General features: G+C 40.7%; 1 protein-coding gene across 1 annotated transcript in view; it reads left to right on the top strand.

Moving 5' to 3' along the window:
• LOC141456486 (cardioacceleratory peptide receptor-like) overlaps positions 1 to 18,937 on the top strand; it is a 200,454-nt gene that overhangs the window by 175,191 nt on the left and 6,326 nt on the right. The window contains exon 4 of the mRNA XM_074132516.1: positions 17,104 to 17,197. Within this exon, the coding sequence (XP_073988617.1) occupies positions 17,104 to 17,197 (94 nt within the window). The remainder of the gene's footprint in view (positions 1 to 17,103; positions 17,198 to 18,937) is intronic.

Genomic DNA, 18,937 nt, shown 5'->3' with positions numbered 1-18,937 from the left:
ATATAGCAAAAGTCGCATAAATTATTTTTTTGTTATAGAAAATTTAAATTCGAATCCCTTCATGTTAATCTAATTACCTTCCTACGGATATTAAAACAAAATGCCCTGAATAATATTTTTACTGACTTTAGTTAAGACATAACAGAAAAAGAAGTGTTAATTCTAAATAATTAATTTACAATACTTCCTTGTCACTTAAATTTTTAGTAAGATTTTTTCTGTTTTATAATCTAGCTCCTGATTTTGAGAAAATATTAGCTAGTGCGTAATTTTTTAAGAGGGTAATATAATAACACACATCGGAGTGTTTCACATACCCATGGACTATGGGAGTGACCTTTCACTTCTTCCTTTACCATCTATGCTTGTGATTTCTGAGCCATACATAAGAGATAAAGCCCATCAACAGTGCTCTTATGCAGCGTTTCCCGAACTTTTTTGACTCGCGTACCACTTGGTAGTAAGTACTTCATGCTAAATTGTACCACTTCGTAAAAATGATTGTTATTTTGTTACAAAAATTTTGTTATTCCGAGTGTGTTATTTTATTAATATTATCTTTATTTGTATAGAAAGTGTAAGATCTCTTAGTTTTAAAACTTTTTTTAAATTAAATTTAATGTTGCTTGGATAGAGCTTACTCATTACAATCCAGTCTCTTTAAGCAGATTTTTACATAGTTATCATTTAAGTTCTGTCATATGATAATTCTGTTAAATTTTCTTAATCTTTTATTGATAATGACGTAGCTTTTCCTAAATTTTCTTTATAGAAGGGGTTGGAAATCCAATTATCATTTGTGTTTTCGGGTTTTAGAAAATACTCCATGAAAGACAATTTTAATCTTGTTAAATGTGCATTATATTTCCTCGTATATCTTGAGACAGACTTACTTGATTCCTGTATATCTTCTATAAGAAGATTTGGTAGACCAAGAGATCATATTAGGCCAATTTGTATGGAGTAAATATGAATATGAATATGAAGAATATGAATTCGGTATAACTCATGTTTTGCTGCAAATTGTTAAGATTACTGTCGGTTGGATTAAAAATATATTATCTATGGAGAGCACAAGATTGCCGCGTATCTGTTTTTTTAGACTTTTGGAGTTGAGTACTGCTCCTGTGAAATATAACTGGTTTCTTCAGTTGAGAGTTTTGTTGGGCAAATATGGTGTTTCTTTTGAAGCGGCTGATCTCAATGGACTTTCTGCTGGAGAAATAGTTTCAAAACTTCATACTAATTTGCTCCAGTTGGACAGGCAATCTCTTGAATATTCCCGGTTTAGTGATATTTACAATAGCCTACCACTCTTGGCTGGAGTACCTCAAGAGTATATTAATGTTAGACAACCCTTCAGCGTAACTAGGTTGATTGCTCAGATGCGAACTTCTAATAAATATTTTATCAAAATATCTTTACAGAAGTCCATTCACATCATAAATTGTAAATTGTTGTGCACAGTTTGTGATATGCACGTAGAAGAGGATTTCTCGCATCTGTTTGCTGTTTGTCCTCTATATGCCTCCATAAGGATTTATTATTTCAAAAGTAATCTGCCCACTGAGGTACAAAGAGATCTATTGGAACTAACGTACAGTTGCGAAAAATCAAAATTACTTATTGCATATAACTACGTGTTTAATGTATTAAAGTTAAGATCATTTTTACTAAACGAATAATTTCAGGTGTTAAAGTTTTGTTTTTGGGTTTTAAAAAGGTTTTAAACCATATGATCGTTTTGGATAGTAAAATTATTTTATTTTGCTCTCTTAAATAATCAGTTTAAAAGAGTTTAAGTTGTGTTAATAGATGATTGTAAAGTACTTTTAACCAGTTTAACGGTGTGCAAGAACATGTAAATATAATTTTTTTTTTTTTTTTTTTTCTTAGTTTTTTTGTGCAAAACATTCATAGTGACCTCTAACCTTCAGTTCTGTAAGTATTTGACTTTCCGAGTGTAAAACCAAGTGCTAAGACAATTTCTCACCACTCTTTATTTATCTTCCAATTCTCCATTCTCAACTCTAAAGATGAGTCTCAGCAACACATCTAACTCCAAATCATCTCCCGCCAGCTTATCTACTTCCTCTGTAAGCTCAAAAACAACCAAAAAAAGAACAATCTCACCTCACAGCTCTCCCCCCAAAGACAAAAAGAAAAATGCTCCGCCTGCAGCAACTACGAAAACAAGCCTAGCAAGCAAACCCACTCTGTTCCCCGAGCTGAATCCAGAGCCTAGCAGTGCAACTGCAAATTCCATGCCAGACACAATAGTAGCTCCAGGAATACTCACCTACAACCCGTTCACTCCCCTAGCTACTCCAGATGAAACGCCTGCATCTGTGCCTACTCAGTCTCAGAAAATACCGAAACCACCGCCAATATATTTAAAAAACGTAACCAAGTACGCTGATCTTTGTAAAGCACTGACACAGTTAATTGGTCCAAACTGTTTTACATGCAAAGCCCGAGCAACTGATTTAATTATACAGGCGAAAACAGTTGACGGCTACAGACAAATAATCCACTACCTCAGGGAGAAAAAAGCAGAATTTCATACCTACCAACTTGAACAGGAGAAAGCATATCGGGTAGTAATAAGGTATCTGCATCAAAGCACACCTCCCGATTTAATAAAAGAGGAACTAGCGGAACATGGGCATATTGCCCGCAGTATCACTCCAGTTATTCATCCTGTTACAAAGCAAACATTACCACTTTTTTTCGTTGACCTCGAGCAAAATAATAATAACAAGGATATTTTTGACCTAGAATTACTTTGCTACACGAGAATAACAGTTGAGGAACCTCACAAACAGCGGCTTATTGTGCAATGTAAACGTTGCCAAGAATATGGTCACACCAAAAGTTATTGCCAGCATCGACCAAGGTGCGTCAAGTGCGCTGGCGAGCACTTCACTCAAGAATGTGGCAAGCTCACCATAGAACGTCCTAAATGCGCTCTTTGTGATGGAGAACATCCTGCGAACTATAAAGGATGCATAGTCCACCGGGAACTTCAACGCTCAAGAAGAAGACCGCCAGTTTACGACCATCCCTCAGCCCTCAACAGAGTAGCTGCATCTGTTCAGCAACCTGCTGCTTCGGCCTCATCAGGGAACCTCCCACGGAACAACATTTCAGCCAACGTCAACGATTGTTCATCTTATGCCCGAGTGGTCGCGGGTCCGCCGCCGCCTCAGCAGTCAGCCTCTCCTTCCGACATTACCACTTTGCTAAATTCTTTCCTTTCTGACTTCAAATCGCTCCTTACTCCTCTCGTCACTCTTCTCACCACCGTTGTCAACACCTTACTTCCCCGTCTCGCTCCTTAATGCCTCTAACTCAGTTCTCTCTTACTATATTATTATGGAATGCAAACGGACTAACTAACCACAGACAAGAGCTGGACATCCTCCTACACGACAGACGGATAGACATTGCCCTTATAACAGAGACCCACTTCACTGAGAAAACACGCTTCTACATCAATGGCTACCAAACCTACAGAACTGACCATCCTGATGGTACTGCACATGGCGGTTCTGCTATTCTCATAAAAAATTCATTATCTCACTTTCCCATTCCATACAATGCCTCAAACTACATACAACCTACTGTGATCTCTCTCCAAAGTGAACCCTTCCACTACAACATTGCTTCAGTGTACTGTCCACCTAATCACACAATCCTTCAAAACCAATTTCTATCCTTCTTCCAGTCTCTGGGTCCCAGGTTCATAAGCGGTGGGGACTACAATGCGAAGCATCCTCGCTGGGGTAGTCGGGTGGCAAACCCAAGAGGACGCCTACTCTACAATGCACTCTCTCTAACTAGCTTCTCATACATATCACCTTCTCAACCAACTTACTGGCCGACTGCTCCCAATAAACTCCCTGACTTGCTTGACTTTTTCATCTGCTCTAACATCTCATCATTTCATACTCACTCATTCACCTTAAATGAACTCTCCTCTGATCATAGTCCAGTCATCCTCACAATAGACATCCACCACAAACTTAGACCACCAAAACCAACGCTAATAAACGGACCTTTAGACTGGGACTTCTTCAGAGACTTACTTGAGAAGAAAATTGACCTCAAAATACCTCTCAAAACACCCCAAGAATTAGACAATACCGTTGATCACTTCACTGCCGCCATCCAGCAGAGTATCTGGCAAGCGACGACTAACTGCACCGCTAAACAACCTGCTCGCATACCTTATAACTTACCCCTCTATTTGCGCACACTCATAACTAATAAACGACGAACGAGATCTCTCTGGCAACGTACAAAATACCCATCTCATAAACAACAACTTAATCACCTGACAAACCAACTTAAAAAAGAACTCCGTAAATACTACAACAAACAATACACCGAATATACCAAATCTCTGACTACTGAAGACAACTCCCTTTGGGCTGCCACTAGACGTATTCTAAAATTTCAACCTACCTCCTCTTCTCTTCGTACTACTGACGGTTCCTGGGCTAAATGTGACTCGGAAAAAGCTGAACTATTTGCAACGCACCTTTCAACTGTCTTCATTCCGCATCCTGACGTTCTCCACTCACAACATACTCAAGACGTTATTAGGGACTTAGACATACCTTTACCTCTTTCTATGCCTCCAAAACCGTTCACACCCTCCCAAGTCAAGCAAGTCATTATTAATCTCAATAAAAAAAAGAGCCCTGGTTACGATCTAATTACTGCCAACATCCTACTCCAACTACCCAAAAAAGCAATAGTCTTCCTCACTACCATTTACAACTCTATTCTTAGAACTACTTACTACCCTATACTCTGGAAATTTTCTACAGTTCGAATGATACCCAAGCCCAACAAACCGACTCAACTACCTTCTTCCTATCGACCGATAAGCCTACTGCCTCTCTTGGGCAAAATATTCGAGAGACTTCTGTTACCACGCCTCTAAGAAATTACAGAATCTCTCGAAATTATACCGGACCATCAGTTTGGTTTCAGAAGCTGCCACTCGACGATCCAGCAGGCCCATCGTGTTGTAGACACCATCGCTTCTTCACTCGAGCGAAAACAGTACTGCGCTGGAGTATTCCTCGATGTTTCGCAAGCCTTTGACCGAGTCTGGCACGAAGGTCTACTGTGGAAACTAAAACACATCCTTCCTAGCACTTATTACCTCATACTCAGCTCTTACCTCTCTGACAGATTCTTTCAAGTTCTTCAAGGCACTACTCACTCTTCCATCTATCCCGTCCTTGCTGGTGTGCCACAGGGAAGTGTCTTAGCTCCTCTTCTTTACACAATCTACACTGCCGACTTACCTTCTAACCTTAATACCTCTATTTACACCTTCGCTGACGACACTGCCATTCTCTCCACACACTCTGACCCTATCCTCGCAGTACGCTCACTACAGTCCCACCTTCACTCAATAGAACCTTGGTTAGAAAACTGGCGTATAAAAATTAACCCAACTAAATCTAAATACATAGTCTTCACACTCAAACGTCAAACTCCGCCACCTGTCTTCTTACATCACACACCTATCCCACCAGCCGACCATGTGCGGTACCTTGGAATGTACCTAGACAAGAGACTTACCTGGAACCCCCATACGAGACTTAAACGTACCGAACTAAACAAACGATACAAACTTCTAGCCAGGCTACTCGACAAACGCTCAAAACTCTCACTACAGAACAAACGACGACTCTATACAGCCCTTCTCACACCAATATGGACTTACGGACTCGAACTTTACGGTACAGCTAAAAAATCCAACCTCAATAGACTACAAACACTGCAATCCAAAATTCTCCGCCGCATACTAGACGCTCCATTCTATGTAAGCAACCACACTATACATACAGATCTCCAAATTCCACTTATCTCCGAACTTGCCAAAATTCGATACAAAAATTTTCACCAAAAACTCTCACTGCATCCCAACCCTTTAGCTGCAAACCTGTCTACAACTACGCTACCCTCCAATCCTCGAAGACGGCTGAGGCGCCGTTGGCCCCGTGACCAACTGGGTGACTAACGGCGGCCATCAATGGATGACCGTCATTCACGTATGCCACGCTATTGACATACTTTCATCGCATTTACCTATTGTACCTGTAGGTACAGGTGTAAATTTCATTAAAAGGATAATAAAAAAAAAAAAAAAAAAAGGTTTTATATTTTTTTTTTTGTTTCCTTTAGACAGAATCTGTAAATATTATTTTATTATTTTTATTACTTTTTGTTTGTTTAGTTTAATTTCATTAATGATATTGTTTTTTTTTAGTTTACTTTTATTATCAAGTTTGATCATTTCATTTAATTATTATATTATGTATATAATTTGTTTATTGAAACTCCGTTTGTAAAAGGCTCAGGCCTTAAGGACAAATGAATAAATAAATAAATAAAATAAATAAATACTTACTTGATTCCTGTACATATTAACAACTTTACTGTACAATATTTAATTAAAATTATTTTTATGAAATAGGAAAAAAACGTATCTATGATATTTTTATAATTTAATTTTTTATGTCCGCCATTTCTGATTATTTTTTGCGTACCACCAACCAACATCTCGCGTACCACAGATTGGGAAACGCTGCTCTAATGGATTGTGGGTATCGAAGAACTAATTTTGTGGTGTTAAAGTGCGTGTTACAACGTTGTTTTATAAGTAACCTAGTGTTACTTATTTATTTCAATTTATATCCATCATCTGAAGTCATTCGTCTGAAGCCTTTTTCTTTAAGAAGCTCCTTGGTAAGTGGATCCATCTTTGGCATTATACTAGTGATGATGCCCTTCGTAGGTAACATATATCTCAACTCTGTCCTTCATATTACGTAGCTGTAGAAAAAAATACGAATTTTGTGACTTCAAATGGTAATTTCTGCCTGCCTTTGATACTCTTTCTTTTGTTACGAGTCTTTCATAGCTCACTGTTTGGTTTTGGACAGTGTTAAGACAGGATTAGATTTAGTCCCCTCTCTCCAAAAGTTACCTGATGGATGAAATGAAAAAGAGATCTTTCTGGCTAATTAAGTGGCTGTATTTGAAAGTAAAAAAAAAAAGTTGTCAGTTTTTGTTCTATCTTTGTTTGAATTATTTTCAGCTCAATGAACCAATCATAATTTTAATTATAATTTTTCTTGGGGCTATAGTTTATACTCTTCCAGCGCAAATAACTTTTATTTTATAACAATAATTCGTACTTACATTAATTCAGCAGTGTTAGTGGCACAGTTAATAAATTTTTCTTTACAAATCTTTTCACTTGTAAAATTGGAAAGATATTGAACCAAAGCAGAGATAAATTCATACTAAGTGCCCAGAGATGACAATGGAGAGGGGAGTCCGTCTTTCTGCTGGAATGATTCCATTGTTTGCTTCTTTTCCACTCTTAAATTTGGATTCCAGGGATTCAACAATTTATTTTCATTCATCTATTGAATATGATTTTCTTATCTAAGCTAAAAAGAATATTAGTGGACAATAACTTCAGATTAAAAAAAAATATATATGTCAAAAGCAGACATATTGTTTAACTAATACTGAAAAATTATTTATAGAATGAAATTTATCATTTAAAATGTTTTTAAATTTCTTTAAGTAAAATGAAAATTTTTAAATTATAATTTTTGAATAAATTGCTTTGGTTGATTATCTTAATAGTCAAGCATTTTATTTGCTCATTAATTTGTTCAAACATTCTTTTTTAATCCTTGTACAGTTTTGTATAAGATTCTGGCCCGTTTCTGTGTATATAAATTAAAATAAAATAAAATGTATAAATAAATTCATTTAGTAGTTTGCTTAAAAAAAAAATGAACTCTACAAAGTAGTGCTTTAATACTAAGTTACTTGCTCAATTTTTCAATTAAATAAATAACTCAAAAGTATGAACAAACTCAAAATTCATTAATTAATTAAAAGTTTTAAAAATATTGAATATATTTAATTTTAGTGTAGGCCAGCCGCTGACTCTTCCTTATTCTCACTTACTTGAGCAATGATTCTATGCGCACACACACACACACACACACACACACATTCACACACACTTACGCACACACACTCACAGAGAGATATGACCAATAAACTATTTGACATAAGCTAAAGTAACGATAGCCAATCTTACCATTAAGCAGAATAGATTCACAGGATAAATTCTTTAATAAATTATTTAATAACATCAATTACGGCAGGGCCGTAGACGAGAAGACTCGCAGGTCAACAAGAGGTAACACAGGGTTTTCCAAACAGTTTTGTCCTTGTCTTACTTCCAGCAAGTCCCAACTCAGAATGAATCAAAAATAAATAAAATCCTTTTTTTTCCAAATAAAATACACAGCTGTAACCATAAGCATAGCAACTAGTTCCAGTGCCCCGTTACATTATCCCCCCCTTTGAAGAAAAGTGGACTCCACTTTTCAAGCCTCGGGGAGGTTGTCGACTCTGCCGCTCCTACCGCGTGCTGGTCCACTCCTGATTCCACTCCGCATGGGCAGCCGACCCTTGAATATTCCTGGCCCAAGTCTTCGCAGTGGATGACATGTAGGTGTGTCCCGTTGGTGAGCAAGTTTCCCCATCTTGGAACCTTTGGAGAAGCTATCGCTCCACGGCTACTCTTGTTCTACCATTTGAATGGTCCTGCGCGCTCTGTCGCTGCTCTCCCGATTCAATTCTTCACGCCACTCGCCCTTTCGGTTACGTTTTCGGAATTGAGCCTCTGCCTTCCTTTATGGCGCCTACGTCTGTCGACTCCGCGAGGCACTCTTCAGCTCAATAATCTCTTCTGCTCCGAGACACTCCTGTTTTAAATGGCTGGCAGATTAGGAACCTAGGCTGGATTCCTGAGTTGCCAAGACCTCTCTTTGCTGGTATTCCGCTCGAGAAACATTCCCTTTCATCTTGGTTTATGGGTCCTCTCATTTCCGCCACGGCCATTTCTCCGTCCACTCCCCTACCGGCCTCACATGCCTATCCATATCAATACTAATTCTTTGGCTTTTGCTCCATACGCTTATTCAAATAGTTTTGGGGCCAATCAGGGTGATTGATAAGAGAATGGAGTCTAGTAGTTATTCCTCATTCATCTACATTCATCTATGCGCTCTCGACGACGTCTCGGCCGTAGATTGACTCTAACCTCCCAAGGAATGTTGTGGTTAGATTCCTGTTCGCTCTCTTGACCACGTAACAAATAAGGAGACCTTGGGGGTTCTGTTGGACCCCACTGTCCGGATGTTGGGTGCCACGATGAATCTGCTTCTCCCACCGTGGACTCGGGACTCTCGGAAGCGTCCTCCCCTCCCTCTTCCACCGCCTCACTCTGTGTGGATGGTGCTAGGGAAACTCTGAGAGGGGTTTCACTCAAGTCTTCTCCCAGCCCTTGCCCATTATCCGCCTGAGGAGTACTGCCTGAGGTGGCCGTCTCCTCCGAAACTCCTGAGGGGTGAACCGCGTCATTTGCTTGCCCCCTACCATAGTCTCCTCTGGCTTCATAGGCAGGCTTGAGCCGGTTGGCATGCACCACATATCGACCCCCTGAACTCAAAACCAATTCATAGTCGCAGGGAGAGATTTTTGCACTTATCTCATGTGGTCCCGACCAAGGTTTATAAAATTTTTTCGCCTGACCTTGTGGTATGGCCGGCTCCAATAAATACACTTTGTCGCCTACGTGAAATACCCGGTCCTTTTTCCCCGAGTCATAAGAACGGGTCCACGACTCTCGGGCTTTAGTCTCGATTTCTTTGGCCTGGGCATACGCCGCGGAGAGCCTCTCCTTTAATTGCGTCACATACTCCTCCACAGATGCCGCCTGTTGCTGCCTCGTATATGGGAAATCAAACGGCATTTCAAAGTCTCGCCCATATAACAGATAATGAGGAGTAAACCCTGTTGATGAATGAACAGTGGAGCGGTACGCCATCACAACAAATGGCACCCATCGATCCCAATTCCGGCCATCTTTTCTAACAAAGTGGGAGAGAGATTCGATGAGTGTCCGATGCATACGCTCCACTATTCCATTGCTCTGGGGATGGTAGGCGGTGGTCTGTAGCTTCTTTATGTGCAGCACGTGGCAGACTGCTTTAAACAAATGGGATAGGAAATTTGTACCTCTATCGGTCAGAACCTGACGAGGAGCCCCATGTCTCAGAATAATATTATGGACAAATGCCCGGGCAGTCTCTTCAGCCGTTTGCGTTCTCATCGGGACCACCTCTGCGTACCGAGTGAAATGATCGACCATAGTAAGAAGGTAGCGGTTTCCCATGCTACTTAGAGGGCACTCCACTACGTCCAGGGAGACCAACTCGAAGGGATAAGTAGCTCCAGCTACTCGGCCCCGTGGTACTGCTAATCCACTTGGTGTCTTACGTTCATTACAAGAGTGGCAACTTTTGACGTATAGCTCAACATCTCTAGCCATCTCGGGCCAAAAAAAATTCTCCTTGATACGAGTTAAAGTCCTCTCTATACCGGGATGGCCGGACCAGGGCGCGTCATGATGGACTTTGATTATATGAATCCGCTGTTTGGCTGGTACCATTATACGCCACTGGGTTCTCTGAGCTTTACTATCTGTCCAGTATAACAACCCGGATTCGTGAACATATGTTTTCTCTGGCCAGGACTTCCTAGTTTGGCTACACCAGCGATCTTTGGATTGCTCTTTCACGAACCGGTCGCTTTCCCCCGTACCCCACCAGATTTCGTTTACCGACTCTGGCTCGAAAGCAGAAGCGACCCTTCGGCTCAATCCGTCAGCGTTAAGGTGTTTAATCCCGGGCCTATGTTCTACGTCATACACGAACTCGGATAATCTTAGAGACCACCGTGTCAATTTCGCGGAAGGGTCTTTCAGGCTCAGCATCCACTTTAAAGCAGCATGGTCTGTGACGAGTTTGAATTTTCGACCCAAAAGATAACAGCGGAATTGTGTTGTGGCCCAGACCACTGCTAGCAGTTCTCTTTCCGTGGTGGAATACCTTTGCTCAGCTGGAGTTAGTTGACGGCTAGCATACGCCACTGGTCTTTCTTGCCCTTCACATAGTTGGGAGAGAACTGCTCCTAACGCTATCCCCGAAGCGTCAGTCGCTAATATAAAGCTGTCTCTAAAATCTGGGTATACTAGTACTGACGAGGAGCACAGTGTTCTCTTCAAAACCTCAAACGCAGACTGCTCCTCCTTGCCCCAGGTGAACATCACATCCTTCTTAAGTAATGAGGTAAGTGGTTGAGCAAGGTCCGCAAACCCCTTTATAAAGCGGCGGTAATATCCCGCAAGACCCAAAAAACTCTTTACCTCTTTTGCCGAGGTAGGAGTAGGATAAGAGTTGATGGCCACCAATTTGCTAGGATCTGGTTTTACGCCTTCAGCAGATACAACATGTCCCAAGTACTGCACCTCCCGCTGTGCGAAAGCACACTTCCCTAGATTAGCTTTCAACCCCGCACGCTCTAAGAGATGCAATACATTACCCAATCGGCGACAGTGTTCTTCGAGGGTGGGACTGTAGATAATTATATCGTCCATGTAGACCAGACACTCCTCCCCTTTGATTTCCGCCAATAATTGGTCCATTAAACGTTGAAACGTCGCTGGCGCGTTAACCAGACCAAAAGCCATCCGTTTATACTCAAAATGGCCCCCTATAGTTGTAAAAGCTGTTTTTTCGCAGTCCTCTGGGTGGATAGGGATCTGGTGATAACCACTGGCCAAATCGATTGTTGAAAAGTACCTGCTTCTACCCAAGTTCTCCAACGTTTCCGTTATTAGTGGTAGTGGGTAGGAGTCTATTTTAGTGATTTTGTTAAGTCCCCTAAAATCAGTACAGAAACGGTATTTACAAGTGCCGTCCCCACTTTTCTTTGGTACCAACACAATCGGGGCAGACCATGGGCTTGTTGACGGTGCAATTACCCCCTTGTCTAGCATTTCACGGAGATGTTCTTCCACAATGGGCCTCTGATTATAGGGAACCCGGTAGGGACGCTTGATAACGGGACCTTCCTCTGTTGTTTTAATTCTGTGATACACAGGTAACTTGCACCCTTCTGGCCCAGGCTCCAGAAAGATTCGTATGTACGAGCGTAGCACTTGCATCAATTTATCGCGGTCTCCCTCGGCCAAATGGCTTAACTTCCCTTCCCACTCGGCTTCCACTTTTCCCTCCGGGACCACTTTCTGTTCCACGGCACCAACCATCTCCGCTTGAGATGATGCGCTATCTAAGTTTATCCTCTCCGCAGTGGCTACCCACTGTCCTTTCCCCACATTCACATCTGACCCAGTCAGGTTTATTACTCTTACCCAAACCCGGCGGCCTTCAGCCCGGTTTAGACTTCTCGCTATCCTCAAGCCCCCCTCGATTGACCCCAAGGGCTCTAAAAGAATGTCCCCTTCCAGGTCGTGGGCTATTTTACCCTCTACTAAGCATTCGCTGTGACCCGGTATCTTCTGACATCGTGCTACCTTCACTCCGAGCTCACTTAACCTGCCCTCTCGAGGCCAGTTAGGGTCCCTCCCCTTACTCCCCTGCTTATCCCTACCGTAGGACGATGCTTCCTCCTTGCAGCCATTCTCCACCATAGCTACGGAAGGGTTCCTTGGTTTAATTGTGATCTGACCTCGGCCAGCGTCTACAACCAACCCTAGTTTCTTCATTAAGTCCCAACCCATTAGACCGTCCCCGCGAGTGGCTACCTCGGCGATCACAAAGGTGTGGTTCACCCGGCTCCCCTCTACAAGGAACTCCAGCTCTTGTTCACCCATAATGGGTACCGAACTCCCCGTAACTCCTGTTGCTTTTATACGGGACTGCTTGACTACCAATTCCGGAATCGCTTGTTTTAAAATGGAAATTTCTGAACCGCTGTCAACAAGTAATTCCAACCGGCGCTTTCCTGTGAACACAGGTATTGTTACTCCCTTAGACTTCCCCGTTGCCACACTTGGCACCAGGACAGGGGCCCTTGTTTCTAACGGGCGTTCGACGTTGGGCCATCGGTCGAGCCCTCCGCTTTTGGGTGCCAGTTTTCCTCCGTAGAACAAGTTCTGCCTTTTGTTAAGGTAGCTCGTCGAGCACAATCCCGTGCGTAGTGTCCGAATTGGCCACAGACAAAACAGACGGTCTCCTTTTTTGAGGGCCCAGCCTCAATGCGTGGATTACTCCACCCAAAGCTTCTTCTTCCTCTCCGACCACATGACTTCGCAAAATGACCCGGTCTCCCACAAAGGAAGCATACGCCTCCAGATCGTTGAGGCTCAACTGCTGTCTTCCCTTCTAGACCCGAAGTTCCTCGCAATGCCCCTATTTCCCGTGGAGAAATTGACGGCACTTTCACTTGCTCAATACGCGAAGCCCGAGCCACCGCTTCCTGAAACGTTTTCGGGGGGTCGTATTGTAGCTGCCGACTTGGCTCCCCTTTTAGCCCTTTTATATAGGCAGCCATAAGGATTCTTTCGAGCTGAGCTCTAGCCCAACCCGCTTCCTCCACTGACGCCTTGACAGGCAATGTTTTTCCACCAACATGCCGACACCTATCTGCAAACTGACGCGCATCTTCCCCCGACAGCTGTTCAAGAGAGTTAAGTTCCAATAGCCTTTGCTCAGGCGTGGCCTCTCTCGCAAAGCGAGTTCTAATCACCTCAACCAGGTCAGTAAACGTCGCCGTGGGCAGCAATAACTCCGGTCGACAAGCCACACAATCCGCTGCAGCCCCTTTTAGTTTAAGGCGACATACCATAAGTTTATCCGCCTCTGACCACCCGCCTCTTTCGGCCACTAATGCAAAATTCTGCAAAAATTGATCAATAGGCCTATCTGATATGTCCCCACCCCAAGGCATGATTAGCGATTGTAGGGAAAGGTCTCGTTTAACCCCCCCTTCATCGGAGGAAAAGCTTGCTGCTTCCTTTTGGGAGCTCATCCTGCGAACTTCCTCTTTCAGCAGGTCTACCTCCTCCTTTAAAGCCTTTACGTCACCCATACTTCAGAGGTACTATTAATAAGAGTACGCGACGCTATTATTGCTACCGCAAACAGCTCGGTACGGGTTTCCAACGATACCCCACACCTGACACCAATGTAGGCCAGCCGCTGACTCTTCCTTATTCTCACTTACTTGAGCAATGATTCTATGCGCACACACACACACACACACACACACACATTCACACACACTTACGCACACACACTCACAGAGAGATATGACCAATAAACTATTTGACATAAGCTAAAGTAACGATAGCCAATCTTACCATTAAGCAGAATAGATTCACAGGATAAATTCTTTAATAAATTATTTAATAACATCAATTACGGCAGGGCCGTAGACGAGAAGACTCGCAGGTCAACAAGAGGTAACACAGGGTTTTCCAAACAGTTTTGTCCTTGTCTTACTTCCAGCAAGTCCCAACTCAGAATGAATCAAAAATAAATAAAATCCTTTTTTTTCCAAATAAAATACACAGCTGTAACCATAAGCATAGCAACTAGTTCCAGTGCCCCGTTACATTAGTTACGAGGATCGTTTGAAAAGTCCGTGCAAAGTCAGAGAGATGGCGCGTATCGAGGTTATGTTTAGTTAGTAGCATCTCTTGGAAGAACACACACCAAGTTTCAGTCAGATCGGTCTATTTCTTTGTGTTTGGCATTCGTTTGAATCGAGGAAGTCGAGTGATTTTCAAAAAATGGACGAAAAAGAATTTCGTGTGTTGATTAAACACTACTTTATGAAAGGCAAAACGCCTGAGGAGACTAAAGAGAAGCTTGTTAAACATTATGGTGACTCTGACACCTTCGATTAGAACAGTTTATAAGTGGTTTCAAAATTTTCGGAGTGGCCATATGGGAACAAGTGACGCTGAACGTTCTGGACGCCCTGTTGAGGTTACTACTCCAGAAATCATTGATAAAATCCATGATATGGTGATGGATGACAGAAGAGTGAAGGTGCGTGAGATTGCTAGTGCTGTGGGCATCTCGAATGAACGGGTACATAATATTTTGCATCAACATTTGGATCATGACAAAGCTATCCGCAAGATGGGTGCCGCGATTGCTCACGCTTGACCAAAAGGGAAATCGTGTGAAGTGTTGCAAGGACGGTTTGCAGCTGTTCCAGAAGAATCCGCAGGACTTTAAGCGTCGTTTCGTCGCTGTGGATGAAACATGGATACATCACTACACTCTTGAGACCAAAGAACAATCTAAACAATGGGTTACCAAGGAGAAATCTGCGCCAAAAAAGGCGAAGACCGTTCCTTCGGCCGGAAAGATTATGGCGACTGTCTTTTAGGATTCGCAAGGAATAATCCTCATCGACTATCTGGAAAAGGGTAAAACTATTACAGGTGCATATTATTCATCGTTATTGGACCGTTTGAAAACCGAGCTGCAAGAAAAACGCCCACGATTGGCCCACAAAAAAGTCCTTTTCCATCACGACAACACACCAGCTCACACCTCAGCAGTTGTGGTCGCAAAATTAATGGAAATAGGGTTCCAACTCGTTTCACATCCCCCCTATTCTCCAGACTTGGCTCCCTCGGTGTACTATTTGTTCCCCAATATGAAGAAATGGCTGGCGGGAAAAAGATTTTATTCAAACGAGGAGGTGATTGCAGAAACGAATGGCTATTTTTCAGACTTGGACAAATCCTATTATTCGGAAGGGATCAACAAACTAGAGCAGCGTTGGACGAAGTGTATAAGCCTAAATGGAGACTATGTTGAAAAATAAAAAAGGTTTACCCCAAAAAATTAAGTAGTTTTTATTTTTGCACGGACTTTTTAAACGACCCTCGTAATTTTACATTTGTTACGTTCATTTTGTCCAACGTAACAGGCATGTTTTTTCTCTTGTTACTGATATAAATGGCAGAAAACATAGTCGAAGTTATATGTACATACATATAAGCGTGCTGCGATGGATGTAACAATGCTGTTGTCAAGATCTGTGGTCCTAACCACATTTTCATCAGTTCATGCTAGAAATTAGTTTTGCCAGTATGTAAATCACTAAGAAGCTTAAGAGAGAATGGAAGAAGCTGCAGTTTCCATTTAGATTAAAGCTTTGTTATTCTTAACCTCAAATAACATCTAAAATATTGCAAATTATACATCTATTGTTTTTAATTGAAATTGTTTCTGCGTTTGTATCAAAATAAATTTAATCATTATTTACTGTATACAGTAAATGAGGCGGCAGATTATATTATATAATACAGACTGTATTCTAAATTACAAGACTCCTGGGTAAAAGTACAAGCTTATTTTGTATAATCTATACCATCATTGAAAATAATAAATAAAATATAATATTTCTACTTGGAATAAATGAAATGAAAGCCTGATTAAGCAATATATGCGATGGACACTACAGACAAAATATCTCTCTATCAGAGTAATATTTAATAATCCTGAGATAAAAGAACATTGTGAAATGGATTGATAGAAAACTGTGCTAGTGCCTTTAGATAAAAGCCAGAAATTGTTAGTCAGACTGGAGTTTAGCGTTAAGTGATGGCCTTTGATTAAAGTGAGACGAGAAATACATCTTTATTTTTAAAAGGATGATAAATCATTTTTATTTAAGTGCATTTTAATTCCTCTCTCTGACTCAGATAAATGGAAGTCCATAAAATTTCATTATTTTAAAATTTTGCAAGTTTTTTTTTTTTATTATTATATACTCAACCACTCAAATTAAAGAAAAATTCATTCATTCAGTTTATGTATTTTTAATGCAATTCTTGCTGAAATCAACAACTTCATTTTTCTAACCCTTAAGATAGTGTACTTGGACTTAGAAATCATTCCTACAAACTCATGGAATTAGCCCTTTTTTCATATTGTTGAAAACGCTTTCTCAACTCTCTGAAAGTCTACATTGTGAGTTTAAATAAGTATTACGCCTAGTTTGAAAATTGTAAAAGAAGGAATAATGCATTAAACTTTTTCCAAACAATATTTCAGTTGACATAGATACTGACAGTTCCAACATCTATTATTCAATTGTAAATTCACACTAATTTATTAAATAGGTAAATTTAAATTAGATCTATCTTTCTTTCAGGCAGTCGTAACATACTCTTCAACTTATGTGCTGGTAGCGTTGAGCATTGACAGGTACTATGCAATTAAACATCCAATGAACTTCTCAGGATCATGTGAGTTCAATATTTACATTAAAAATGATTATTTTTGGGCAAAAAGAAGGTCAAATCGATTGCGCTCACTATTGTTTATTGATAGTTATAATCCAAAGAAAGGGAAATATCTAGATCTTTAAGGGCATTCATTCAAGCATATTAAGTACATAATTAAATCATACGCCAGCTTGGTTCTAAATTAAACTAATACTTAATATGCAGTAAAATTTCCTGCATTAATTTTCGAAGATTATAATAATGCAACGTTTGTGTAATCATAAACTGGTTAAAATAATCCCACACATAAACTGGTAATTATAAATTCAAATCTACTATTTGATTCCGTTTGATTGGAATGTGATTTACTGGAATTGTTTTTACTTTAAACAATGGCTCTAATGTATCAATCATTATTTTAAATTTAATTAGTTAAATCAAAATACAATAGTTTCAACATTCGCTGACGATACTGCCATACTTTCTTCCCACTCCGATCCGATACAAGCCAGTCAGAACAGTCAAATCCATTTAAATCTTCTTGAAACCTGGTTCCGAAAATGGAAAATAAAAATTAATGAACAAAAATCAGTGCACATTACTTTTACATTACGAAAATCTGTGAGTCCACCAGTTCTACTGAACGGTGTAACGATTCCTCCAGCTGACGTAGTACGATACTTAGGACTGTACATTGACAAGAGACTCACCTGGAACCCACATACTCGACTGAAACGACAAGACGTGAACAGACGCTACAAGCTACTTACTAGACTACTTGACCGCAGATCCAAACTCGACTTGAACCACAAACTGACAATTTACAAAACACTGTTAAGACCCATATGGACATACGGAGCTGAAGTGTGGGGCTCAACAAAACCCTCTAACTCCAAACGCCTGCAGACACTACAGTCTAAAATCCTACGGAAAATCCTGAATGCTCCTTACTACATTTCTAACCTTACAATACACACCAACCTTCACATCCCTTTCGTCACTGACCTAATAAAGTCTCGCTACCGTAAATTTCACAGCCTCCTAGCTCTCCATCCTAATCCTCTTGTCCAACAACTCTCCTCTCTAAACCTTCCAGACAATCCTCCTCGTCGACTGAAGCGAAAATGGCCTAGAGATCTGTTATGATTAAATCATTGTGAAGGAGTTTCGCCAGTGGGTGATTGCTCCAACCATGACTTTCAAGAAAACTGAACCAATAAGATCAGATTTACTTGGTGCAACAATTGTTGCAGTTGTAAATATAAAAATAAAGTGAAAAAAAAAAAAATTAGATTGATATTAGGTTATTTATAGTAATTTGTAATTTGCTGTGTTTTGCTGAGAAACTGCTTTATTTTTATTTATTTAATTTGCTTTGTTTTTGTTTAAATGAGAGTCATATTGTCGGATGGACTGCGGTCTATGTACCGTTCATTTTAACACATATTTAAATTATTGTTTAGAATTTCAAAAAACAAAAGAACAGCCTTTCATCACATATTGCAATGAGTTTATGGCTGCCGATACCATCGTGTCCCTCTAATCAAGTGCCTCTGGCAGTTACGCGTGGTAACTAGCTCTCTATAGATAGAAGTGAAGAACCCTTCAGGCTCTTCAAAAATTCATCTGTGCTCTGTAGCAACCACCTAAACCCACGATGACCACCAAGAAGCATTTGTTTATATGTTTATATAGCAAAAGCTCCTATTAGGTTCCTACTTTTTTCTCCGGGCAGTTTCTGATAAGAATTGAAATCAGCCT

The sequence above is a fragment of the Rhodnius prolixus genome, unplaced genomic scaffold (assembly GCF_049639745.1).
Source record: "Rhodnius prolixus isolate KJV_2025 unplaced genomic scaffold, Rpr scaffold_4, whole genome shotgun sequence".
NCBI lineage: Eukaryota > Metazoa > Arthropoda > Insecta > Hemiptera > Reduviidae > Rhodnius > Rhodnius prolixus.
The sequence above is the reverse complement of the archived record's forward strand: the minus strand, read 5'-3'. Positions and strand labels throughout refer to the sequence as shown.